Here is a 26,328-nt window from a genome sequence, read left to right as displayed (position 1 = left end):
TTATATTATGTATTGAATTACAGTATAGTTGTTTTAAAATATTAAATACATGATTGACATACTTGAAATACTTGGACAGTCCAAAATGATGTGTAAATCGTGGGCAGATGTGTTAAATTAGCTACTTTGTTAATTTTATGTTCAGGATTTTATTCAACACATGTAGTAGGCCTCACAACAATAACATTATTTGTACCTCTTATGCTTTAAATTAGAACTTATAGACCAACAACTTTCATGGAAAATACTATTGTAAGCTAATTTAATGAAAACTAAGCAGAACTAACAAGGCTAGACTATTGCTTTTATTATGTACACAATTTGTTCTATGCTTTTCTCTTTTCTTATTTTTTTGTTCTCATACCACCACATATTTTTTCTTTTTTCTACCCCTGTCTGCTTTTTCTCTCTATTTTTCTTCTCTCAGTATGTGACCAGCTGGCCCTGGGGGTTGCGGCGGTCTTCGGCCCCTCTCACAGCTCCTCGGTCAGTGCCGTCCAATCTATTTGCAATGCCCTAGAGGTGCCACACATCCAGACACGCTGGAAACACCCATCTGTGGACAATAAAGACAATTTTTACATTAACCTCTACCCTGAGTACACCTCTATAAGCAGGGCTATCCTGGACATTGTCATTTTCTACAAATGGAAGTCTGTTACTGTGGTTTACGAGGACAGCACAGGTGAGTGACTGTTATGGATTGGAAAGAGGTGACAGTTTTTACAAAGGGATTTTTGAAGGGCAGCTCAATGTGCTTTTTTGAGGCTTTGTTGAGAAGCTTTTTGAAGTGGGATCTTCATACCTTTAAAGCTTTAAAATGGGACACTGCAGGCCACAACATTTATATCGAAATTCTCTTTTGTGCTGGAAAGAATAACTGATGTCCACATACATTTACATTCTATTATATTTTAAACAAGTGGGAATTCACTGAATTCCTCAGTAACCCCAGCATTGCTTATCGCATTATATATTTTGGATGCTTTTTTTCAAACCTGGGATAATGGTGTGCCGATATCCACTCAAGGCCATGCTGGTTAAGTTTTGTTGATAAACAGCATAGATTTACATTAAACCAGCTTTTGGAAACACATGGTGGTCCAAGCTTGTCTTTTCAGCAGGGATCTCCTCATGCATTTTATACATTTATGCTGTCAACATGCATATTTTTGCTCATCAGCCAGGAGGATTTTTTTGTTCTGGCAATGTTTGATATAGGACAGTTCTGTAACTGGTTTGGAAACAGCAAATTTAAAGACGAGACATCACACACAGCCAGCCCGCAATGTGTAAATGTTGGTTTTACTTTAATTATCAGGGCGCTGTCACTCACAGCATTTACATTCAATTTCTTGGCATTAAATCCCTGCTTTGAGATGCACAGTGGTGAAACATTTTAAATGTGACATTTGCGAGTTTAATGTGATTTCAGGTAGGAAGTGTTCAATTGTTTTTCTAAGTCAGTTTGGTTTAACTCGCCCTCGACCTTATCAGTTTATTTCCTTTTGACAGCATCATTCCAATAGCATATTTCATTTTCTGTATATTTTGACTTTGTGACCTTTTCTAAACCAAAGTGGTTTTGAAAACAGTGAAATATTGACTGAATATTGAACATCTCCTCCCACATTGTTTACTGGTTATTACAGGAGTGTATTTCATAGGCCTATTCAAGAAATACTGTGGTTGTGACAGTTATTCAGATTTATCTTTATTATTATTTCTTTCAAATAGATGATAAGATGTGTCCATTACTCACACTTTATCAAACAGAATCAAACAATAGCAGTATATATAAATCACCTTAACATTAAGGGCCCTATTTTAACGATCTGAAACGCAAGTGTCAAAGCGCGAAGCGCAAGTAACTTTGTGGGCGGGTCTCGGCGCTGTTGCTATTTTCCCGGCGGGATAAATGGCTCTTGCGCCTGGCGCAAATCTAAAATGGGTTGGTCTGAAGTAGCTTCATTATTCATAGGTGTGGTTTGGGCGTAACGTGAAATAAACCAATCAGAGCGTCATCCAACATTCCCTTTAAAAGCAGGTGCGCAAGTTCCATTATGGATTGCTATTATTATGGCGTATTTACCAGGCGCACGCCAGGAGCGGTTCACAGCCGAGGAGTCTGATGATGTACATATATGTCTTGCCACTATTGGGCAAACAGGTCTGATCCTTAATTACTACAATTAGCCTGAATAATTTGTAAGCTAGATTTATGCCTATTTTTTCACATCTTCGTGGCACACCACAATGATTTCCGTCATCTCATGTGTGAATATTTTTTTAGTGTAACAATTTATGATTTGCAAAAATAACTGTTGCATCTGTGTAGATTACATGAGCAAAGTGTATGCGCGTTGTGCACGCTATACATTATGGTCAAGCATGCGCCCTTAAAATAGCATAATGAACAACGCGCAACGCGCCACTGACTTTAGACTAGGTTTTTTTCTGGTCAGTGGCGCAATTGTTTAATGGAACAGCAAAATAGCACCAGGGACTGTTTGCGCCGGAACACGCCTCCTTTTTTGTGCTGAACCGCCCAGGGAGCGCAAGTTCATTCACTAGTTTAGCGACGTGCTTCTGTGGAGGGAAAAGCGCGCTTTGCGCGTGTGCAAAATAGGAATGACACATGCGTCGGTGTACAAAGTCAATTGCGCTGGGTGCAAGATAGGGCCCTAAGTGTGACTCTGCCTGCATTTCAATAAATTGTCTCTCGTCAGTATTGTTCATAATTTATCAGTGTACATTATTCTAAAGAAAAAAAATCAAATCTGACAGGGGCACACAGACAGGGAAAATCATCATTGCGTGTGAACCACAAAATCCAGTTAGTAATTTCATTATGTCCAACTAGACAATCTGCTAAATGTTGCAAATCTGTTTAATGATGTCTTTAAAAGTATTTATGTTGCTGTAGTGTGAGAAAATCTGGCCTGTGTCACATCCTGATCCAACTACCCCCTCCTGTCAATTAAAAAAAAAAAAAAAAAAAACAGCAAAAAGACCAACACAATGTATCAAAATAATCATATTATATGCAAATTCTGCATTATACTGTAGTTCACTAACAGACTTCAAGTGATCCCCTGATGGCAGCAAACTAATATGGAGAGCAAATCAAATGCAGACAAACAATTCCAGAGTTTAATAACACATAAAAACAAATAACCACAAGGCAAAACAAATGGCAAATTGCCCTGCGAATACTTCTATTTCTACAGCTTAAAATGAGCATGCCGACACTGCAGCCAATTTCTTTGCAGAAATTGCTTGCAACAGATAAAATTTGTGTCAGACTGACCAGTTTCAAAAATGATTAGTGTGTCTGATTCATAGCCAGTGACTTGGATCAAAATCATTATGGGAGCTCAGGGAACAGATGCCAGCACAAATTTACCCTAGTATTTACTCATCACACCGTCTCTGCTGTAGTGTGATGGAAGTCCTGTAAGCCATCTGTTTGAAAACACAAATTACACACTACTTTCTGTGTTTATGTCTATAAATCTTATTCTTTGATAGCATGGTTTATGATCTTATCATTGCTTGGAAGTACATCATTATATGGCCAAGACTAAATCAAGGCAAATAACTGTAGCCTGTAACTAAAAGGGGTTACATGCCTCTTTTTTTTCTGAGCATCAAAGCAGTTTTCCTGTTCAAATCTGTGTTTTGGATATATTATTGGGCTTTATTATGACCAGCGTATTTCTTTATCCATGTCATTTATGTTGAACTTGTGTATAGCACTGCCATTATAGGATATTTTCATCAAAATATTTAATTCTGTAAAAGCGTTGTTTATATTACAATACAATTTTGAGAATATGAAGGGAATAATATAGAATAATAAATACAAGGGTACAGGAGCAATGAAAAGGCTTTGATTTCAGCTTTGTAACTCCCAGGTGCCCCTACATGTACTGGAGCCCAATATGTAATTGAGGGCCCGGTATCAGAGTCTCATCCTAAGAGCCCAGGGACCCCTTAATCTCAGCTTGTGTAATTATTAATGTCATACAGCAATTGATGAGTTCATGAGGAGGTCATTTTTGTCGATATTCATTCACAGTGTTGTCACATTTGAATGCACAAGCATTACACTTGATCGACTGATATGCAAGATAGCCTCTTTAATAGTGTTTTTGCTCATCTGTAACAGTGTTGTTATTGTTAACTAAAAGTAACACTAATAATTGAAGTAAAGATAAAATTAATAAAACAGAAATATTCGATGAAAAGCTTAAAAGGCAGTGGCAGCTGGGCAAATAGCTGCAGAAATGTTAGAAATGTTTCCTGGGCAAAAAACTGAAATTATGTAAGTACTACACAATAAAAAAAAATTTGTTCAAAGTTTACCAAGATTATTGGTGTACATTTTACAAGATAATGGTATTCCAGTCTTTTTACATCGAAATACAACATTTAATTTAATTTGTTACATGCAATTTTTAATAAAAGAAAATACTAGTAAAAATTGTTTCTACATTTTTTAAGTGTAAAATTACTAAAACTGAAACTGAAATGTAAATGAATGCCAAATAGAAATATAAAAAACCTAATAAAAATGTCAAAAGCACGTAACTAACGTAATAAAAATATAAATGAAAACTGTAAATATAAAAATAAAAGCTAGTTTTTATATAATCACATATAAATAATACTAAAATAACATTAATCTAAAACCTCTCATCATGTTGATATAAATGACGAGCATCTCATCAAAGCTTAAACAGTCATAAACTAGTACAAAAGGGATTGGTTGAATATAATATGGAGAAATTGCAGTTTCTGCACTGTGCAGATGACATTAAATGTGGCTTGTAGTAAAGATTGTGTGTTTATGGAGGTCGTTGCATCACTCTGCCTTGTGGACGTTTTATACCCCCGTTTGATCTGGCCTAGGCAAAACCATTAGGATTTCACCATGTTACATTTTAAAAGGATATTTCTGGATCTCTCTAGCCTTTACTATTATTCTCAAATCTGTTGAAGCAATAAGAAAGATTTAGAGCAGTATGCAGTTAATTATTATCTAATAACACTGACTGACTCGCAGTCATTTTCATCCCTTTCAACCTTTAGATAACATTTTCACCTGCTTCTATTTAATGCATTACATTTTACCACTATAGACTGGCTGTTTTGATTTAAGAGAAGCCGAAAAAAATCTGATTGTTATGTATCAATGAAATAGATGAGTCCCAATTTATGGTCCCTGTAAACATCTGCTATCACACTGGGGAAATTAAAAGTGTAATTACTGCAGCTCGTGATAAGTTTGTTTCTCTTCCATTGCCCCCCACCTTTGATCACTCTTTTGTGTTCTCTTGTTTAGGATTAATGCGTATGCAGGAACTGATCAAAGCTCCGTCCAAAAACAACCTGAAGATCCGTATCCGCCAGCTGCCATCAGGAGGAGGTGACAGTCGCCCTCTGCTGAAAGAGATGAAGAAAGAAAAAGAGTTTTACATCATCTTCGACTGCTCCTACCAAGTAGCCGCCGAGCTTCTCAAACAGGTGCGGCACCATTTCAGTAGATTCTCGCTCTGAACTTTCATTGAACTCATAAAGAACGTCACACAGATTGAAATGGATTGAAAATGAGAGTGCATGCTGTGACCCAGCAGGATTTCAGAACTCTACTTTAAAGCAGAAAGATGTAATACAATTTTTGCCATTCTGGCTTCTTTCCTGAATACTACTGAAACTGTTTTACTTCACATTCAATCAGTCGTTACTTTCGTTTCTCCCCCACAGCTGATGTCAATGGGTATGATGACGGAGTACTATCATTTCTTCTTCACAACCTTGGTGAGTCTGAAAAACTGACTGCTTGCTAATAATAAGAGTGTTTTTCATAACATTAGATGATGAACAGGCTGAGTGATTTTCTGCTGTTTTTTATAATTGGTGCTTGTCAGACTGTATGATTCAACCCTCTTGACATTTTGAGACATAAAACCTTTATGCACCCTGGGCGACATCAACTGTCTGTAATGTCAGACTGTATAACCATGCGTTCTAATTTGTTTGACACTGATCACTAGGTTTTAAATAGCATAGGCTTCTATAATTCTATCATTCAATCATCTAGAATTCTTATTGACATGTGAAACTTAATTTGTACCACACAATCCAAAGCTTTTGTTGGAAAAGGTTAAAAAAATCAGTTTGAGTGTCTTGTGTCTGGGCAATTCGTGACAGTGCTGTACACATTTCATAATTAAATTCAAAGTGCTTTTAAGATTCCAATTCAGTTCATGAATTTGAAATGCGGTAGCAAACAATTCAGAATTGCAGTTTAAATTTTAATTCAGGGAAGCAGAAAGAAATGAACTAAGAATCAGGTTCATCAAGACAAACTTTGAATTATGGAATGACAACCTTATCAGAAAATTATAAGAGGTTAAAAAGTCTTGGAGTTTGACCATAAAAGCATAACTGGCAAGCAGATACACTAATGTTCAAAAGTTTGGGTTTAAGGAAATTAATACTTTTATTCAGCAAAGACGCATTAAATTGACTTTAAAGAATTTTACATTGTTATAAAATATTTGTATTTCAAATAAATGCTTTTTTATTTGACCTTTTGTTGATGAAAGAGTCCTAAAGAAAATCACAGTTTCCACAAAAAAATATTAAGCAGAACAATTATTTACAAGATTGATAATACAAGAAATGTTTCATGAGCACCAAATCAACATATTATAATTATTTCTAAAGGGTCATGTGACACTGAAGACTAATGACTGCTAAAATTGAGCTTTGCCATCACAGGAATACATTAAATTTTAACATATATTAAAATTAGGGCTGCTGTTTTAAATAGATTAAATCAAAAATATCAAAAAGCCTTGCCAACCACAAATTTCACTACAGTAGTATAGATTTGTAAGAAATGTCCCCTGTAAAATTTTGTACTATACATACAATATACAAATTTATAGATCACATTGATTTTTCCAAAATGCATTACCTGTACCTGTAAATAATTCATGAAATTCTACTTTCTGTAATTCAAATTCCAGTTCAACTTCCTGTGGATTGTGGCCAGTCTGGTTACAAATTACAACATATGAATTAAAATGGAGCCAATTCTTAAATTCTTAACCGTGATTTGTGAGCAGCTAACAAGGGCTTAGGGCCCCGTTTCATCTTTTACGGCAAAGAAAAACATGGCATGAAGAGTCTATATCTTGTGCAAACTTTACACAGCTCTTAAAGCTAAATCTGGACAAACTCTCGTTGCCTTGCAGGATATGTTTGCTTTGAATCTTGAGCCATACCGCTTTAGTGGAGTCAACATGACAGCCTTCCGCCTCCTGAATCTAGATGATCCATATGTGACTTCCGTGATCCAGAAATGGTCCATGGAGCGCCAGCTGGCACCACCCAAACCTGAGAGTGGACTGATGAGCGGCATTATGAATGTGAGGATCAGCCTGCTGTCATACATTTACATTTTACATTTACATTTAATCATTTAGCAGACGCTTTTATCCAGAGTGACTTACAAATGAGAAGAATAATAGAAGCAATCAGACCAACAAGAGAGCAACAGTATATTACTATTATAAAAGTGATGTGACAAGTCTCAGTTAGTCTAATACAGTACACACAGCAAGGTTTTTGTTGTTGTTGTTGTTGTTGTTTTTTAAATACATTAGAAAAAAACATTAGAACAGGACAATTTGGAGTCACATCTGTTATGGTTGTCAATTACAAACACTGACTGTGAACGCACAGTAAAATAAGTCAATTGCACTGCTCAAAATCCTCATTTACATATAGACCAGAGCTAAAACCAGACCCTAACTTTTCCCTTTAAGCCCATCCTTCACAGTTAGAATAACTGGGATTAGGTTTTACCGATGTTGACTAATCTACCCGTCCTCCAGAAGGCAGTGTAGATACTGCTAGCACACTTAGCCTCATTACACATGCATGAAGGGCTTAAAGCAGGAAGCATCAGGAGATTTATTCAAATCTATTTTTACCATCCAGGTCACATTTTAGCACTGAATAACACTCAGAGAAACATAAGGTGTGTGTCATAACAAAAACACCTACTGCTAGTTTATTAATGCATAATGAAGTTTGATTATATTTAGAGTATGTTTCTTGTGTAAATTCTTCTCTCTTTCCACAGACCGAGGCTGCGCTCATGTATGACGCAGTGTTCATGGTTGCTGTTGCATCTCAGCGGGCCACACAGATGACAGTGAGCTCCCTGCAGTGCCATAGACACAAGCCCTGGAGATACGGCCCGCGCTTCATGAACTTGTTTAAAGAGGTGAGAATATTGTACTTTTGTGTAGCAAAACACATTAGACTGATGAATTGTAAACTTGATTTTGTTTGCAAGTGAAAAATTGTAGAAATTTTACTTGTAAAATATCTTTAACTTGACAAGTTTAGTGTTTTCAGTGAAAAATGTATTTAATTAATAATAAACAGCTAAATTTATTTCATTTCGAGGGATACTCCATCCAAAAATGAAATAGTTAATGAAAAACGTTAATAGTTTATAGTGAGATTTGTCCCTAAAATAAAGTGTGACCCTTCAAACAATTCACTAAAAGCAGTTTACACTATGATTTGCACATTTTTGTTTTTTTCAGTAAATGCTTTCCATTTTATTTTGACAATGAAAATGTTTTCTTACTGCTTAAAATAATATTCTGCAGATAAATGTGTACAATGCTGTTGAAAAGGTTGGGGTCAGGAAGGTTTTTCTTGAGCAGCAAATCGGAACAAATCACTGGAGTAATGATGCTGAAAATTCAGCTTTGCCATCACAGGAAAAAATAAAATGTTTAAACATATTCAAAATATATTAATATTACTGTTTTTAATATTACTGTTTTTAGTGTATTGTTGATCAAATAATTCAGCCTTGGTAAGCATAAGAGACTTTTTTCAGACTTCACCAAACCCATACTTTTGAACTGTAGTGTAAGTATATAAATTGCAGCAGAGCACGATTCATAATATCGTTAACAAGATGTATGCTTATCGATGCATGAATCAAACTGACTCAGAATGCTGAACATCTTTGACACATCATATAACTTATATCCCTTCATATGATTAAAAACAAACCACACAGAGCAGTCAAAATAGTGTGCTGCAGGAGACGAATCACTTGAGCGCCAGTGTCTTTAATCCTGTTGGTAGTCTCTGCATTTCATAAAATTTAACTTTTTGTCACATTGATTGACACGTCCACATTGTATCTGCAACAGTCGTAATCACTCATGTTGAAAATTGGGTATTTTAATAGATCTCCTGCTATGATGTGAATCACACTGTGGATGTTTGTGTGTGTGTGTGTGTGTGTGTGTGTGTGTGTGTGTGTGTGTGTGTGTGTGTGTGTGTGTGTGTGTGTGTGTGTGTGTGTGTGTGTGTGTGTGTGTGAATGATGCTTGACAAATTGTGGAATATTTATCAGACAGTCTTTTTGAACTCTTTTAGACTTGAACTTTTTCTGATTTTTGACCCGTATGAACTCTTTTAGACTTTACACAACATTTTTCTGATTTTTGACCTGTAGGTTACATAAAAATTTATTTGTAGTTGAAAAATATGTTTTTTCAGGGCAGAGGTGCCTGAAAATGGATACTGGTACCTTTGTGTTTTGATCTTTTTTAAGTCAGAGATCCCGGCTGGATACGCTCACCGCCTTTGAACTGAGAGGTCATAACAGTCCTTCATGTCTGAGTGTGGGGTGTGTGTCCCTCCAATGTGAGAACTCAAAAAAAGTGCCTGTGATAACACAAAATGTCTGTCGAGGGGAATGAATGTTTGTTCTGAATAGGCTTTTCAGTAACATTTTTAGATATGCTTTCAGTTCCACTTGCATAGTGTCTCAGCAGTCAGAGTGTTACTGGCTATAGAAATGGAAAAGGCTTTATGGCAGATTTTTGTATAAAAATGAATAGTGCCACTGTGCATTAGAGAAGGGGCGTGCCAGCATGGCTCAGCAGTACAGAGGGTGAATTTATTTCCCTGTTTGACTCTGCCATATGTGTTTGAACTAGGAACCCCTAATCCTTGGTACGCAGTTTGCACCTTAATCACAGAGCGCCACAGGACTTAAAGCTGCTCTTAGATTTTTTTTTTATTTATTACCTACAACTTGACAGATATCACTGAAAAAGGTTTCATGAGGAATCACACTTATCTATTTGACAGCCCTAGACTGTAAACAACAGAAAGGCCTGTCAAAAAATGTAGCACCAGGCACACTGTCAGTCATTTCACACATTTGAATTTGTTGATGTCTGGTGTGCTGACATGTCTTTGGAGAGATGTGTGGTTTCAATGAAGGGGAGGCGGTCTTATTCTGTGGCACAAGTTAACAATGTGGCTAATACAACAACTTTAAAGCTGAAGTGTGTTACCAACCAACCAGCTACAAGGTGAATCACAACATTAAAAGCTTTTGAATTTGAAGCAAAAACGTTTGAAAATTGGACAAAAATGCAAAAGGACACGACTGTTTACTTAATGACTTTAATGAGAGAAAGAACTACAATAACATTTATCAATGTGAATGACGTAATCATTAAAATGAGGAAGAATTATAAAGATATTTTTTAAAGGTGTTGATTATTCATAGAAACAATATATTATGTTGATCGCAAAATACACATATACAAATATTTAAATAGTTGTGGGGAGACTAAAAGACAATGAATGGGATTTTTACTTTCAGAAGCCCAAAGGTTGCACTCTATTAGTGTTAACTATTAAATTGTAAACATAATAGCTGTTTTCAAACAGGTTTCCTGGAACATTTTAGCCATCTTCCATTGATCAAAAAAAAGGTAGCTCTGTCCCAAACTCAAGCTGTTGGTTGAGCCAGTGTTGCTGTTTTAGGGCTACACAAATACACAAAGCTATGTTTTGAAAATGTCACAGAGCTACAGTGTTTACACGTTAAAGGAAAATTAACCTTTAAATGGCTTTAAATGTTAAAGTGGGAATGGAGAAAGTATTGCGCATCTTAAAAATGATGTGCTTCGTGAAGAAGTGTCTAATTAGGCTTGTTTTGAGTTGAGCAAGTGTGGAGTTAGTTTTCTATACATGTCAACACCAAGACGAATGCTAATGAGTCCAGATGCGACATTTTAACGACCCATAAACTCTGTATTACTACCCCATTAAAGCCATAAAACACTGTGTTGTAAGAGGCTTCTGTACAGACACGAAGCTAGAAAGTTCTTAATGTGCGAAATTACAATGTGTATGGATTTAGGGTACAAAAACATATCCTTCTGTGAATAGTGTATGTGCTGTAGCCATCGAAATTCTCCACTTTAACAGCAGAAGCAGCAATGTTGGAGTATTTTATATAGATTGCCAGGACAAATAAAATCCCTCTTTATTTCATTTATTCTTTTTCTTGCTTGTCCTGTCAATTTAAGTCATTTTCACTCACTTAAGTACTGTCGTGTGAATTTCAGTGCGACTAATCAACTGTGACAGAAGGCTGAACAGCTTTAAATGTCTTGTTTGTTTATGTTGACCCGTTGTGCAGGAGATGCTGATCAGTGCGGTTTTGCTTATGGGGTCTGCCTTTTATGAGGAAAAAAACGTACAGAATGTATTACGTGCCATATAATTTCAAATTATTAAGATCCTGTACTGTAGCAGAAAAAAAAAAGAAAAAATATTTGTACACCTCATTTAAGAAGCATTGATTATATTACACTGCATACAGTTCTGATAAAGTAGCATATAAGACCCACACGTCTAGTCACACATGTAGAGGAGGTTTTCACAGTATTTATCTCTGCTTGTGGCCAAATTGTAGGGTTGAAGTGAAAATAAGTATCATTATGTTATTTTTGGCCCCAAAAATGTTTGTGATCCACATATTAGGGTCACCTCCCTCTGCTTCTCAAAACCAACAAGGGAAATACGTTTAGTCATTTTCATATTATACACGCAAGACCATTTTTGCTTCTAGAAAGAAGTGAAATGTTGCAACAATCGCAGTTTAACTGTAACTTTGAAGTTACACTGGTTAAAGCAAGTTTATATGTTAATAAGATTAGCACAAAAGGTTGCATTTCTAATCTTTACTTTATTCAAGAATTTAATTTAAATTTAATTTTAGATTTTATTCATTTTCTTTTGTTTGTTTTGTTTTTACGGTTGCAGTACCCTACGAAGCAGGCTTGATGTTTAAGTATGTTTTATCTAGGAGGTGCAGCCTAGTGGTTACATATGTGTGTTGGTAACCCAGAAAGTCCCACAGGAATTGCCCCATGCACTGTCAATGTTTTGGCCTTAAGTGAGGCACTTGAGTTGCTCCAGGAGCATTTTGGACAAGTGTTAGCTAAATTAGTAAATTAGTAACAAGTGGATTCCTGTTGTCTATTAAAAAAATAATAATACAATTATTATTTTAAATATAATTTGTGAACACATTAGTATGCAGTGCACCGCTTGTCTCCAGTGGCTCCATTACAGTTCCCTGAAATGGTGGAAATGGTTTACATCGAGGTCATCATCAAGTCTCCAGGTATCCTGCGGGATAGTAAAGCTGTATCCACCTGAGTGTGAGCCGGTGACGTGTTGAAGGCCAGCCGTTGCCTCTTATTTTGAGATGTGCTCTGAGAAACACTGCAACCTTGAGAACAGAAGGGCTGTTTTTCTGATATCCCACCCACTTATCAAAGCTAGAAAGGGCTTGACCAGGGCTATTACTCTTCCTTAGTTGCCTCAGCTGATTGAATTCTGAGATTGCTTGCTCTCATTTTTGGTACAACAAAGCTAGAGGAAATGAAATGACGGTACTAGCATGATGTTTTTGCTTTTGGGAAAAATATACAGTCAGGCCTGACCACATAGTGTAGGGAAGAGCACTTGTCAATTATTCATAAAATGAAGCCTAACACCTTTGATTGAAATCAGTTTAGTAATTTAAATATATATATTTAAAAATGTATGTTTAACTTAATTTAGAAGTATGCCATTAAACTACAAGTACACAGTCTGATCTTATATAATGCCCATAATTGTAGTAGTTGCATGTGATTAAGTGTAACAGTAAATGAAAAATCTGTGACATGATAATTAGATTTTATGTAGAATATACCTGCTAAAGTCAATATAAAACATCCTCAAAAGCCAGACACATCTTAAGATTGTTAAGAATGGCTTTAATATTAATGTCAGACTTTGTGTAAACTCACCATAAGCGAGTAAAAAATATGTGTTTTAATAAAGTTGAACCTCTAAGATAAGCTTTTTGATAAGTGACAACAGTAGTTTAAAATCTACCCCTCATCCACAATTTTATATTGCAAATAGAAACTGATAATGAACTAGAAGCATCTGTTACATTTATTCACACAGGAACAACGCAGATGTTTTACTGTTACCAAATTTGGGCACAAAAACAAAACAAGCACTGGCTGAGAGACATTGGTTTAGTATGATGTACACTGCCGTACACTACACTAAGTTTGGGGTCAGTAAGAATTTTTCTTTTAAAGAAATTATTACTTTTGTTCAGCGAGGACACATTAAATTTAGGAAAAGTGACATTAAATACATTTATAATGTTAAAAAAGATTTCTGTTTCAAATTAACATTGATCTTTTGAAATAGAAAAATAAAAAAAAACATTCTTTTGAAATGTAATAATATTTCACAATATTACTGTTTTTCTGTTTACTGAAGCGAGCTGAATAATGACACTATTGTCTTTTAGAGCTGCTTTCCTGATGAATCTGATCTGTCTCCATAGTTGAGTTTCTATAATTGATTCTCTTATATACCTGTTTATCTCTGTGAAGCTGCTCTGACACAATCTGTTATGTATAAAGTGCTAGAAAATTACTTGTAAAGTGACAACTTGAATATTTTTGATCAAATAAATGCAGCCTCTGTGAGCATAAGAGAGAAATCATAAAAAAAAAAAAAAAAAACTTATGGACTCCAGTTGTATGATTTGATGCGTTTTAAATGAAGTTGTGACCATAAAATTAAGATTTACAAATGAAAAACATTTTTACTTGACTTGATATTGCCACTTAGCATTAAGTTACTGTATTACTGATGTTGCATTTAAATATTGTTCAGGCACTATTTATCTTCACAATAGTCAGTTTTAACTCAAATTTAACTGACCAGCAAAATGATAGGTTGGAACTCTTGGTGTTTTTTTTATTTATTTGTGTGTGTGTGTGTGTGTGTGTGTGTGTGTTAACAGACGCACATCCCCCGAGGCTGCATAATATTCCATTACCGCTATGATTAAAAGTCACAGCAGTATACTCGATGTTGTGCATCATTCTCATTGTATACTGTTTTTGTTCCTAAGGCCCAATGGGATGGTTTGACAGGACGGATAGTCCTTAACAAGACTGATGGTCTGCGGAAAGAGTTCAACTTAGACCTCATCAGCCTCAAGGAGGATGGCACAGCGAAGGTGAGTCAGCTTAGCTGGACGCTGCAGCAGAAATGACTGGAATCAAGTGTCTTTGTGTATTTAATGTATTAAATGATTAAATGTATCCCCTGTAAGTGGACTCCAGAATATGTTTTTGTTTTTTTTAATCAAATATTAATTTGTCAGATCATTTGTATTGACATTGTTGCTCCAATGCTGACAACACAACTCTTCAATTCTTCCTAAAAGCGCGCGGCTGATGCTGCATCACAACCTACTAAGTTATGGGCAAAGGTTTGTTCCAGTCTTGGTTTCATTCCCTGAGTTCGTGATTAAGACCTGTGGAGAGCTTGGATTTCCTCCCCTGTGTGAAATTCACTTCAGTAAACCTGGTGCCCTTTCATCGGCTTCCCTCTCCCTGCAGAAATCCCTTCACTTCCTTATCGAAAGAGATCGCTGCCAGTCACTCCCGCCAGAATGTCTTTCTGAGATGCATAATGAGCGCCAGTTATAGTTATGACAGTTAAATCACCATACTCCATATCCAGCACTGTAGAATGGGTGCTTTTTTTCTGCAATGCTTTGCGCCTCAGTAAGTAACACATCTCTATAAAAGCCAGCTCAGGCATGCAGAAAAACGAGCATTAATCCACGGGCAGATATTTAAGAGAGCAGCTCTAATCTGCTGTTAAAATTCATTTGAATTAAGTCCCTCATTTCAGACTCGTATGAGCTCTGTGACAAGTGCCATACATAAACAGAGACTAGACTAGCCTTGTGTTAACAAAGGGTTTATTAAACATAGAAAAGCAAGCTTGTTTTAATTTCTTCACTGCTGACATCCTGTTTTAAAGGGATCATATCATACTTTTAATTATTATTTTATTTTAAGATACTGTAAAAAGTTTGTCAAATTGGTGTGTCAAAAACAGTCATAATTTAGATTTCAACCCACTTTATACCCTTTGAGATCCTCGGAATTGAAAAGGCTGCTTTTATTGAGCTTTATTTATTAGTTTGCAAACAGGTTTTACAAAAGTGTGCAAAGTGTTGATTTCAGTGGAGACTTATTTCCTTTACAGAATAAAGAGATGTAAAAAAAAAAAAAAAGGTAATTGCAACCTTGTATATTTTTAATGCATGTTTATATCTCACAATTTAGACTTGTGAAAAATAACTGAAAGAATATAATCTCACAGTTATGAGGGAAAAAAAAGTCAGATATAATCTCGCAATTGTGAGAAAAGTTAAAATAAGTAGTACCTTTTCTAATTACCTTTTTAATTTTTAATTTTTTGAATAAGCTTCCATAGATTTCTGAAACTCTTTTCTCAAAAGATAAAGAATAATTTGATTTCTCTAATGCAGTTTCTAGTTTAAATAAGACTAATGGTGTATCAGATAATATCTTTTTCTGTGATTTGTTTTTTTAAGATATCAAACTCATTTTATATATATATAAAAAAAGCTCTTTATTGATTGTAAAAATAATTCCATTTAAAATACAACATATCCTGATGACATTGTTTCGTTTTAGAAGCTGTTATGCCTCAAAAGTTAAAACGTTTCTGAGATCTGCTCCCAAATCTTCACATCTTTACACATTTTCCATCAGTCTTCTTATGGTTTTTGTGTTCATATTTCATAATCATATTTGAAGCCCATCATTATAATGGCATCCTTTGTAATTTGAATAACGGTGGAGATAACAGAAAAGCTTCATCAGTTGCAGAAGTGCAGAAGGAAATAACTTTTTCTACTTCATTAAGCAGCCATTACTCCAGTCTTAAGTTTCACATGATCCTTCAGAAATCATTTGACTGGTAGTATATATATTTGGCTAGCAAGTAGTTTGGTAAAGTTTCCCACTTTTATTTCCCACCTTTATTTCACTTTTATTGATTAAATAATTAATGCATCAAAAGCATTTATAATTTGTAGACCATGCATTAAATAGGGTAAGTGAGTGCTTTTGGATTTTATTGGGCAGTAAAGGAGTGTTTTACAATCAAATGGATTAGACCTAGATTATTTATTTTTATTTTATTTTATTTTTTTCCCCCTTTCCTTTCCTGACCTATTTTATGAGTGTTCGCTGATAAAGTCTGTCCCTCTTTTATTGTCATCTCATGTGCTCAGAAACAGCGACTCGTGTTCTTCATGCCTTGTCATTTTTATACTGTATTGTTAGATCGGAGTGTGGAACTCTTACACCGGCCTCAACCTGACTGAGATGAAAGACAACAAAAACATCACAGACTCTCTGGCTAACAGAACACTTATCGTCACCACAATCCTGGTAAACTTATTACTTACAATTTCACTCCCTCATTTACGTAAACAAAATTTTTCAGTTGTTCAGATTTGTCTTCACTGGTGCACCAAATTTCATTTTTAGCAATATAATTATATGTGCATGAGAAAAATAGAATTATATATAAAAATTTTAGGAAATGTGAGTAGTTTGTACAAAAATTAAAAATACTTTTTACATGTATTTTATTAATTCAATAACGTAATAGTAGCTAAAAATTGCAGCCATGACACTCAGAAAACAAGACTGCATACAGTAATTTTGAGCAGTTCATCTCAAAATCTCATCTGGCCAGCTTTCCTTTGTGATATATTTTAATCAAATATAATACATTTTACCAGCTGCATCATTGCATGTAAATTTATCTTGTGAACAGGAAAACCCTTACGTTATGTATAAGAAGTCTGACAAGGTGCTGTATGGGAACGATCGCTTTGAGGGTTACTGTCTAGACCTGCTAAAGGAGCTCTCCAACATCCTAGGATTCACGTATGAAGTCAAGCTGGTTTCCGATGGGAAATATGGAGCTCAGAATGACAAAGGCGAATGGAACGGCATGGTGCGGGAACTAATCGATCATGTGAGTGACCTCCCATGATGCTACACAAAGATGTTCAAGGTCTTTTAATCATACCATCCAAATGCAGTCTCTGTAGATGACCTTCTGCTTTTCACTCCATTAGATTTGTTTCGATCTCACTGTTTACAGACTACAACCAGACTGTTAATCCTCTGATTAACCAAGATATTTCAGTTTCTAATGGATGTTTTTGTAACTTGGCAGTTTAGAAGAGCTAAGAATTGTTTGTTTCAAGTTTAAGTAGTCCAAAGCTTTGGTAGGAAGACTACATTTGGTTATGCAAAACATCAAGATCTTATACTGTGACGCAAAATAAAACTGACATTTGTGCTTTCATCTGGCTGTGAAAAGTCTGTTTTTTAATTGATTATAAATACCTTTGTACTTCTACATAGATTTTGTTTCTAAGTACCCTTGTCTATTCCCAGCATCTCTGTAGTATTTATCAGTATAGTAGGAATAAAAATGTATAAAAGAGCCTTTTGAGCTTCGTAAAACAATGGGAAGCTTCAAACTGATTTTTTATCAAAGCCCTGTTGTGGGATCCATCCCTACAGGTATCACTTGTTTATATCTCAGTGACTGAACTCCAGCATTAGCTGCATCTATTTGCATTTTCTTCCCAACAGTCAAAATGAGTTCTTGTCATCTTGTAAACCTCTTTTTGTCCCCCTAACCAGATAGCTGACCTGGCTGTGGCTCCACTGACTATCACTTATGTCAGAGAGAAAGTTATTGACTTCTCCAAACCCTTCATGACCCTGGGCATCAGCATACTGTACCGCAAACCAAATGGCACCAATCCAGGTGTCTTCTCTTTCCTCAACCCTCTCACCCCGGACATCTGGATGTATGTGCTGCTGGCCTGTCTTGGAGTGAGCTGTGTGCTCTTTGTTATAGCCAGGTATGGATGAACATCTTGGTTTAACATCACTCAAAAATCTGCTTCTTGGAAATATAGCAAAGCAAATGTGCAAATTGGGTTTCAGATCTAGGAACACTGACCCAATTGTTCAAAAAATGTTTTATTGTTTGACATCACATGTGAAGACACATTATCAGGCTGTCATCTGAAGAATATTGCTGTTATCTGCAGCCTAAGGGAACATCATACATCTCTCTTTCAAGCTGTCAAGAAGGTTCTGCACCCTCTGATTTAAGCTGTTTTACAGAGTGTGCCGATAGAAATCAGGTTTCATTGTGGGAGTGCATTTAAAGCAGTGTATTTCTCTCATATTATATCATTGTTGTTATTATGAGGCGAGAGTATAAATGATGATTTTTTGTTGTTAACAGATCAATAAGTAATAAGCACAGCGCCCAGACTTTATTGTATTGCTGTCGGATTATGGATTAATCATGTAAAACTTTTAGTCATGGTTGTCCAGATGCACTTTTTCCTTAATAAATGCATAATGCACTTTCTCAGTCGGCAATGTTTAGGATTTTGTATGAGGGAGTACAAGGTTGTGTCTGTACTGAAGCCCAGTTCATAAGCATCGGGCAGATGCCCACGTCTACCTAAAGAGAATATTAAGCATGCACGCAACTCCATCAGAGCCATATGATTGGTTGCTTCGATTAAAATGCAAATGGTCAATGAAAATGCTGTCCAATCAGACTCTTTTAATGGACATCTGGTGGGGTCTCAGTCTTAGTGTGGGTTCATGTGCGCTGGATGACCAATTTGTTCACAGATACAATCCGCTGAGGGGCTTTTAAACTGTGATCTTGAAATTTGGCAGGTTTGATAGTAGCAGTTTATAGAGTGAGATTCTACACACCGGGAGGCATGACAAATGAGTCTTACGATGAGTTCTGATCAGGCATCGATTCACCATGAGGGTTTTATAAATGACCCAATTATTGAGTGGTAGAATGGAGGATGTGTCTTTCAGATGTTCTTGTGTAACCGTAATCACTTTCAAAATGAAATTTCCACCAATTGTTTCCCTTTTTGGCTTCCAGCACTGTATAAAAAAAAAAAAAAAAATAGATGAGAAAAATATTAAACCTGTCAAATTTTTCCCATAGGGACTTTTATTTGTAGACTGATATTAGACTTTTATATTATAGTCCAATACAGTCAGTTTATTATGGTTATAATTAATATGTGATGCAGCAGTGCATAATTTATGTTATAATTAATCAGGGCAGACAAATGCAATGAAAAAAACATTACACAAAGTTGTGTACAAAAAGCTTGTTTGTTAATTTGTATTTATTAATCTTGTTTATTAATATAAAATATTACTATTTATTCATCTTTAGTCACACTGAATCTATTTAGTGACATCCCTATAAATATTTATTTTTTATTTTTACAGGAATTTACATCAGTTAATTGACATTTTATCTGTTAATTTAGATGCAGACAAGAGCAATGAATAAACATTACAAGAGGTTGTGTACAAAGTATTTCAAGATTGATCTGCTAGTTTATGAAATTGTGCATTTTTATAGATTTATAATTTTAATCACTAAGTTTATATATTGAATTGAATAAGTTTACAGTAGTCAACATTTGAAGTGGATCAAGTTGTCCTAAAACCTAAAGCCAAAATGCTTTCTTGTCTTTGGACAACTTTGATGAACTTTTTTAATCCACTTCAAATGTTGACTACTGTATATATTAAATATGACTTAAATCCTATTAAGTAATATTTTGTGAATTACAGTTAATTAACATTAAAGTAGTTAGTCTAGAAGCAGAAAAAAAGGAAATGTATTGGTAATTTTTTGCCAGGACATTATCTATTCTTTTTACGGACATTTTTGTTAATCCAATAGTAAAAAACAATGCAATGAAGTGCAAAATTCAACATACAGGCAAAACACAAAAAAGTGTAACTTTCAAATTGTTTATATGGCTATTTTTATGGAATTATTATCATTTTAATTGTTTTATCATTTTAATTAAAATAATTGTATAATTAGTCACACTAAAATTACATTTGCATTATAAATTGACAGCTCTTTTTTACAGGAATAAAAACAATAAATTAACATTTAAATCATTTAATCTAAAAACCCATATTTTAACTTAAGATTTCCTTTCCAGCTCTCTATTCGTTTGGTAACCAGAGAGATTGCAACACTGGAAAGTTTTCCCACAAAACAAGATGTTTATTAATCTCCGGTTGGAGCAGTTATTGATAGCCTGTAGCAAGAAGAACATTTTAGCTCTTCTGCGAAAGCAGTTTAGAAATTGCCAAACTTGCAGCCTCTCAAGCGCAGTATTAATACTCAGTCTTCTGTTGTCTGTATTTTTTTTTTTTTTTTTAAGTAAAGTAAAGCTGTTTTCTTTGACTCTTGGCAGGTTTACACCGTATGAATGGTATAACCCTCACTCCTGCAACCCGTCTTCTGAAGTGGTTGAGAACAACTTCACACTGTTGAATAGTTTATGGTTTGGGGTTGCGGCTCTAATGCGACAAGGTATGTCACACTAAACACTTCAAGACTGTTGAATTGTTTTAGCTGACAAAAAACATTGAACCAAGTGGCATTTATTTAGATAAAAAAAAATGGCACAAGCACTGTGGCTGCTCTGCTACATCTGTGGTGAGCTTGAGGTGAACTGACTTAATACATTCACTAAAAAATCACCTTGAGACCAGCTGGTTGAAATGAATAGAGGAAAAAAAAATCAGAGAAGTAAAAGTTATGTGTTTTTATGTTTTGAAATTGGTTATGCAATGACATTCATACAGTAAGGAATTGTAGTAGTGTAAAGATGACAACACACCTCTGGCACAGTTATAAGTCACATCCAGTTATAAAATAGATTTTTGTTCTGGCTTGCAAACTTTTAGTGGGTGGTTCCTCTGATGTAATGGATCTGATGCTAGTGAAGAGAGGTTTGTAGGTTCCGCTACAGAAGCTATGAAACAAAACGGATGACCTGTCAGGTGTCCAGAACAGTGTGAAACGCCAAGAGTGGCTTTAATGAGCTCAGGAGAACTAGACACATCGTTATGCTGTATTGTCTGACCTCATGTTACAAAGAGCTTTCTTCTGAAATATTAGATAATTTTACAACTACTCGACCATGAAGAAGGACCACTAACAGGAATTTTACAGAAAAGTGGTGGAGTGCAGTTGTGTGTCACTGGTGGATGTTAGATGTTCATTATACTTAAAGCAGGCCATATCATGAAATGCAAACATAAGTTTCAATCTTATAATAGTTTCTCAGTCTAATAGTTTCTTGTCAAACAGATTGATCAAACTTGTTGATAACAAATGTGATGATCCCCTTTCAAGTATAAAAATGTATACTGTAAGAGAAAAATATTAAAAGTGGCATGAAAGGAAAATTCACTCTATATGTTTTCTAATTTGATCTTGTTACATCTTTCAATTTTTTTTTCTCTCTCTGGTGAGATTTATCCAGCATTTATCACTACTTCCATTTCATTACAACTTTAAATTTTACAGACACAAAAATTAAATAACTGCTTGCACAACAAAATAATTGGCTTTTACATTTTAATTATATTAAAGCAAATTGTTATATAAATATTATCCTGAAAATATTAACCTTTTTTATTAATTTGCATTATATTTGACGTTATATCTGAAAATCTAAAAATTTTTGTATTAAAATAAGTAACGCTGATGTAGAAGAGGATGTTTACATACATAGTCTTAAAGGGACATCGGATGCCCATTTTCCATAAGTTGGTATGATTCTTTAGGGTCTCCATGAAATGCCTGACATACTTTGGTTAAAATTCCTCAGTGTTCGTGTAAAACAACCAGGCATGGCGCCAGAATTTTTTCTCTACCAGTGAGAGCCTGAGCTTCTTTCTTCTCTTCTCTTAGGCTTCTTGCTTGCAGCGTCAGTGAGATGATTTTTGTTGCTAAAGGAAAAAATTCTGACGAAATGGCACTCAGAGCTGACTTATATAGCAGTTGGCTCCACCCCTTTTGGCAGGTTGAAGCGCCATTGGTTCGTGCAGCTACACGAACGTGATCAAGTCCGGCTTGAGTATTTAAGTAAACAGGAGTTTCACGATGGCTTGATTAATGCAACAGGAGATACCATTTGAACAGCTCTGATCACAGGTGCAGCTGTATCACAAACAGTGGGTACTGATCCATCCTTGAGTTTGAACTTTTTAACAAAATCTGCTTTGAATCGTGCCCCGTTCAGAAAGCAGTCTAAATTCAAATTCATTTGCGCAGACATAAACAAATGTAGGTGTATTCGCAGGCGCATTACCATCAAAAACAAAACTAATACACTGAAGATTCTTATGTTCATTTTTACATCCAACTACAACTACCGGCTGTGGGTGTGGCTTGGGCAATATGACATCATATTACTCAGAAAGTCAAATCGGTTTGATTTTTGAGACTGTTTAGGTAAAAAAGTGGTGAATGGATTTTTATCATAGTAGGGTGGTTGTTCACACATGCAAACACCATGTAAAAGTAAATTTTGCATCCAGTTTCCCCATTAAAGGTACAGCAGCAAATAACAGGTTAATACTAATTAATTTCTGCAGTTCAAAAAGAGTGGCAAATGGTCATGTAAAACTAGATTAGATTTGTTGGTACAAGAAACCTTGGCTAATATTATCAAAAAAGTGATAAAAAAATATTGATGACATGGACCTCTTAATAGGATCAACAAGCTTTTTGAAACCCACACTCATTCATAATGTTAATTGCGCTGATTATGTTTAGTATTCATCTTGTTTTGATGTTTCTGTGTGTGTGTGTGTGTGTGTGTGTGTGTGTGTGTGTGTGTGTGTGTGTGTGTGTGTGTGTGTGTGTGTGTTTGCATTATTACCTACCACAGCTAAACCTCCTACATAAGGTTACTGAAACAGCCTTGACATCTTTTTGAAACATCTCATCAATTAAAGTATGCAGAGTTGTACCAATTAGCCAACAGGAGAAAAGCATACATACAATAACTATTTGCTTTTTGTTTTTGTCTTAAAGTTGACAGAGAAATAGTTAAGAGGATTATTCAAAGTTTAGCCTCTGCTGTTCTGTTTGGGGTTTCATCAACTGTACAGATGATATTTTTTTTTTTGCTTCAATAGATTGATGTTGTGATCTCATCTTACACTGTGATACAATCAGGACTATGATTGGCAGTTGTGTCCTCCCCATGACATTTAAGAGTAAGACATAGGTCAGTAGTTAGCATTTAGCCATGCTAATTATCTGAGAGTAGCAACACAGACAGCATTTCCAAAGGAACAAACACACCTCATGGTGTCTGTCAGTGAGCTCTTGCTCCCCAGGTGGCTAATGTAAGTGTGTTTGGTATATTTCAAAGGGATTTATTAGTGTAAGCTTTACTGAAATGTCAAAATCATGGATTAGCCTTGCTTATAAAAATATAAACTAGCCTTGAGTAGCTTTTGCTGGTTTTACCCTGCTGGAAAAAAAAACTGCTGAAACCAGCCCAAGCTGGTTGGCAGGTTTTAGCCGGTTATAGGGGTTTTGACCACTTCTTTAGCTGGTCAGCCTGGGAGAACAGCTACTTCCAGCTTAGACCAACCATCCATCTTAGTCTAGTTTTAGCTTCTTTTTTTTCAGCGGGTAGCTGGTTTAAAGTGATCTTTCAACCAGGTCAAGCTGGTTGTTAGCCATTTTAGCTAACCAGACTAGCTGACTAAAACTATCAAAACAGACCAGCTTGACCATCTTAAACACATTAAACTGTTTTTTCTTTTACTTTTCAGCAGAACTAATCTTTAGTCTTGACGTTTCAGTTATGCTAATGCTAACAGCTCTTTCAAAGAAGTTATCACTTTACATTAGCCTTTTTCTCTTGTCTTTTAAGGAAATATGTAACATAATTCAATATCATTATCCATTATTTTTCTCCTTATTGACCACTTTATAGGAAAACAGCATGTATGGCAGTTTTATTGAGGTTTTTTAATTTTTTTTTTTTTTTTTTTTTTTTGCTGACTGCTTTGGTGGGTAATCACTGTTGTCAGATGTATCACTTAGATCAAAGGTAATAATTTAGCTGGCAGTCTAACTGAATTTTACAATTGTGCTCCACATGACGCTCAAGGCTTACAAATGCAGATACAGTACACACACACACACTGAATTTGTGCTGTCGTTTCAGCTTCCAACCACCTCACCTGGGTATCCGTGCATGAAAGACAATCATTACAGCTTCAGTATCATACATCAGACTTAGACTCAGTGGTCTTTTTAACTACAAAATTATCACAAATTAATCAGTTAATAGGATGTTCTCCTCCCATGTATCTTAATAACACACCTAGTTAATTTGAATGGTGACTGCTTAAAAAGACAGGTTCAATAAAGTTCATTCAAGATGAGGAGTCTTTGTTTTTCTTGTTTTTTAGCAAAGATGAATTACACTTCCCATGACGGTTTCATTTTATAGCGATCTATCAAAACCCTGAGCCATCCAACCATAGTAAAAAGCCACAGTTTGAATAGCACACATTAGATTTATCATTAACGTTTCATTTTATAGCGATCTATCAAAACCCTGAGCCATCCATTTTTTGTTGATAACCCCGAAAAGAACTTAAATTACACTTTCAGTTTTGATCGTACAGATAAGGCAAATAAATCAATCGAATCTGTAAAGGGGTCTGTTTTTTTTGTATACAGACATAATAACAACAAAACTTTGTGCACTTATAAAATAAAGATAACAAACAAGGAGTGCTGTCTGCAGCCTTTGTCTGCGCTGATCTTCAGATACAAACGCGTCATTAAAATGAACTGTAACTCAGTGAATACTCAACGAAGAGACATGAGAGAGATATCGATAGAAAGCCTGACATGTCTACTTTTAAACTAAACAAGTGCTGCTGAAAACAAATATTCTGTGATAAAGTAATCCATATGAAAACAACGCGATGTCCGGTTTTCACGTCCCCCTTCATTATCTTCTAATGCGACCACGCCCCCGCGCCGAGCGCGCTTTTGAGATTCAAATGTTTCACTGAAGCGCGCGGCTTTTGAATACGCCCACACAAACAGAAGACAAACGCAGCGAGACTGTTCTTCAAGTTTTTTATTATTTTACTGTTTGCTTCGCGATGAGAGGAATAAGAATAATTCACCCCAAAAAGATTGTTGTGGTTGAGGGATTGAGATTTGGATGGCCTCAGAAAAAAAGAATGAAGCACTTTATTCAGCAGAGATCATAAACATGAGTAAGTTCTCTTATTTATTTATTTATATACTTGTACTAGTTTTCACCATAAGATGTAAAGTGTAAATTTTACTAGTTAGACTTTTTCCAAAGATTTTTTCTAAACTCTAAATCCTGACTTAATGTGTAATCAAGTGAAATATTATGAAGTTTCAATAACAATATACACTACTATACCATTCAAAAGCTTGATGTAAATAATATAAATGTAACTATAAATGTAACTGTAACAAATGTAACAATCATTGCTGTTCTTTCCATTTATCCCCCCTAAAAAACCTAAAAAAAATATTCTCAGCTCTTTTCAACATTAATAATAATAATAATAATAATTATAATAATAATGATGCATAATAATAACAATAAATGTTTTTTTTGTAGAAAATAAGATTGTTAAAAGGCTTTTCTGAATGATTGTGGTGACTGGAGTAATGATGAAAAAAATTCAGTTTGAAAGTCAGCTTGATTGTTCCTAATAAACTGTTTAACTGCACTCCCAAGTGAATATTAAATTATGTTGTGGGATAATAAATATATTCTAAATAAACTACAAACATAAAATTATATACATTTATTTTGTCCTCACATTCTTTCTTGTAATATCATCCATCTCAGTGACACACCTGGCTGAATGGCGCAGTATGCACACTCATTATGCAGGCCTTTGTCTTCTCAGGTGTGAATTCATGATAGTTGACTGGCCTCCTAATCGCATATGACTTTTTACCAACAAAAAGTGTCTTAGAAAATTTAAATCAATATATTGTTTTTGTAAGTGAGTAAACAAGATGATTTTCACATCATTTAGAAAAAAAAATTCTAGGCTACAAGCTCCAGTT

The 26,328-nt window shown here is 35.2% G+C and overlaps 1 protein-coding gene across 6 annotated transcripts in view; it reads left to right on the top strand.

Annotated features, from left to right (window-relative positions):
• The window catches only part of LOC109061137 (glutamate receptor ionotropic, kainate 1-like), a 54,380-nt gene that overhangs the window by 14,117 nt on the left and 13,935 nt on the right, over window positions 1-26,328 (top strand). For 5 of the 6 annotated variants that reach the window (XM_042765075.1, XM_042765079.1, XM_042765076.1 and 2 more), the window contains 11 exons: window positions 428-685; window positions 5,348-5,529; window positions 5,770-5,823; window positions 7,269-7,442; window positions 8,162-8,305; window positions 14,351-14,458; window positions 14,669-14,713; window positions 16,611-16,718; window positions 17,110-17,313; window positions 17,994-18,217; window positions 20,633-20,751. In XM_042765075.1, the coding sequence (XP_042621009.1) occupies window positions 428-685; window positions 5,348-5,529; window positions 5,770-5,823; window positions 7,269-7,442; window positions 8,162-8,305; window positions 14,351-14,458; window positions 14,669-14,713; window positions 16,611-16,718; window positions 17,110-17,313; window positions 17,994-18,217; window positions 20,633-20,751 (1,620 nt within the window). The remainder of the gene's footprint in view (window positions 1-427; window positions 686-5,347; window positions 5,530-5,769; window positions 5,824-7,268; window positions 7,443-8,161; window positions 8,306-14,350; window positions 14,459-14,668; window positions 14,714-16,610; window positions 16,719-17,109; window positions 17,314-17,993; window positions 18,218-20,632; window positions 20,752-26,328) is intronic. The other variant, XM_042765078.1, reaches the window with a different exon arrangement.

The sequence above is a fragment of the Cyprinus carpio genome, chromosome A10 (genome assembly GCF_018340385.1).
Source record: "Cyprinus carpio isolate SPL01 chromosome A10, ASM1834038v1, whole genome shotgun sequence".
Classification (NCBI taxonomy): Eukaryota; Metazoa; Chordata; class Actinopteri; order Cypriniformes; family Cyprinidae; genus Cyprinus; species Cyprinus carpio.
This window is presented reverse-complemented; position numbering and strand designations above follow the sequence as displayed.